At 49.9% G+C, this 1084-nt stretch overlaps 1 protein-coding gene across 1 annotated transcript; it reads left to right on the forward strand.

Annotated features, from left to right (window-relative positions):
- Positions 1–214: 214 nt before the first annotated feature.
- Positions 215–762, forward strand: LOC121878259 (the record flags this gene model as incomplete). The annotated part of the gene is made up of 1 exon (XM_042384348.1): positions 215–762. A coding segment is annotated over exon 1 (548 nt), but the record flags the coding sequence as incomplete, so codon positions are not given.
- Positions 763–1084: the final 322 nt, after the last annotated feature.

The raw sequence follows: 1084 nt of genomic DNA on the forward strand, positions 1-1084 counted from the left end.
CTACAAGGCAAGGGCAGCACAGAAGATCGCGGAAAGGTGTTTATCACCACCAGAGACTAAACTTTCCTCTGTAATTGAAACTAACGAAGAAACGTTATATACTCCAAGAGGACTCCCGGCGCTCACCTTAACCGCAGAGCCGGGAACATCTCACCAGGGGGAGCGCGGAAGTACTTCCGAACATCAAGCTAGTTCGCCGAAACCACTACCTTTGATGAAAGACAAAAGGGACGACCCACCGAGGTCCGAGGTTTGGGTGAGAGAACTGCTAGAGAATATGAGGTTCTCCCAAAGGCCAACGCCGAAGTTCAGTGGAGGAACTTGTAGTGAATACTGGGAGTTCAAGCGAGTCTTTCAGCGACACGTTGGGGTGGCGCAGATACCTGATACCTTGAAATTAGAGACACTTCTCGCTGCCTACGCTGGGCCCGCTAAGGACGCTTTGCGGGGATGTTTGCAAATTCAAGATCCCAAAGCCGGGTACAAGGAAGCTTTGGACATATTAGAGAAACGTCACGGCAATAAGCACACTTACGTTTGCCAGCTAATAAAGAAGGCCCTACGAGGTCCAACTGTGAGACTAAGTGACGCAAAGGGCCTCCAACAGTTCTCAGACGAACTGGGGAATTGCGTGAGGAACTTGAAGGTCTTGGGAGAACTACGTCAGATTGACACGTATGAATCAATAAGCACGTTAGCTGAGAGGTTCAAGGGAAAGATGAGGGACGACTACGTGGATAAGGCGCATAAATACAAAAGGAAGTGGGGAAAGCTTCCTGGGATCGAGTGGATGTTGGAATTCACAATGGATATGGTCGAAAAGGCGGAGGAGGTCACAAAGGGACGAGGACAGGAAGAACCAAGCAGAATTTATGCAGACTCACGTCAATCCTCGTCGAGGAAGAAACTTGTGGGTCTGGTGACATCAGGAATAAAGACAACCAGAGAAATGGACGATGAACGCTGCTCGCTATGCCGTGGAGATCACCTTCTTCAGATGTGCCGGACATTCCTCAGCATGTCCACAGGAAAGCGAACTTCCCTTGTAAGGGAACAACGTCGCTGCTATGCCTGCCTGGGTCAT

Source organism: Homarus americanus, unplaced genomic scaffold (genome assembly GCF_018991925.1).
Source record: "Homarus americanus isolate GMGI-L3 unplaced genomic scaffold, GMGI_Hamer_2.0 scaffold36594, whole genome shotgun sequence".
Classification (NCBI taxonomy): Eukaryota; Metazoa; Arthropoda; class Malacostraca; order Decapoda; family Nephropidae; genus Homarus; species Homarus americanus.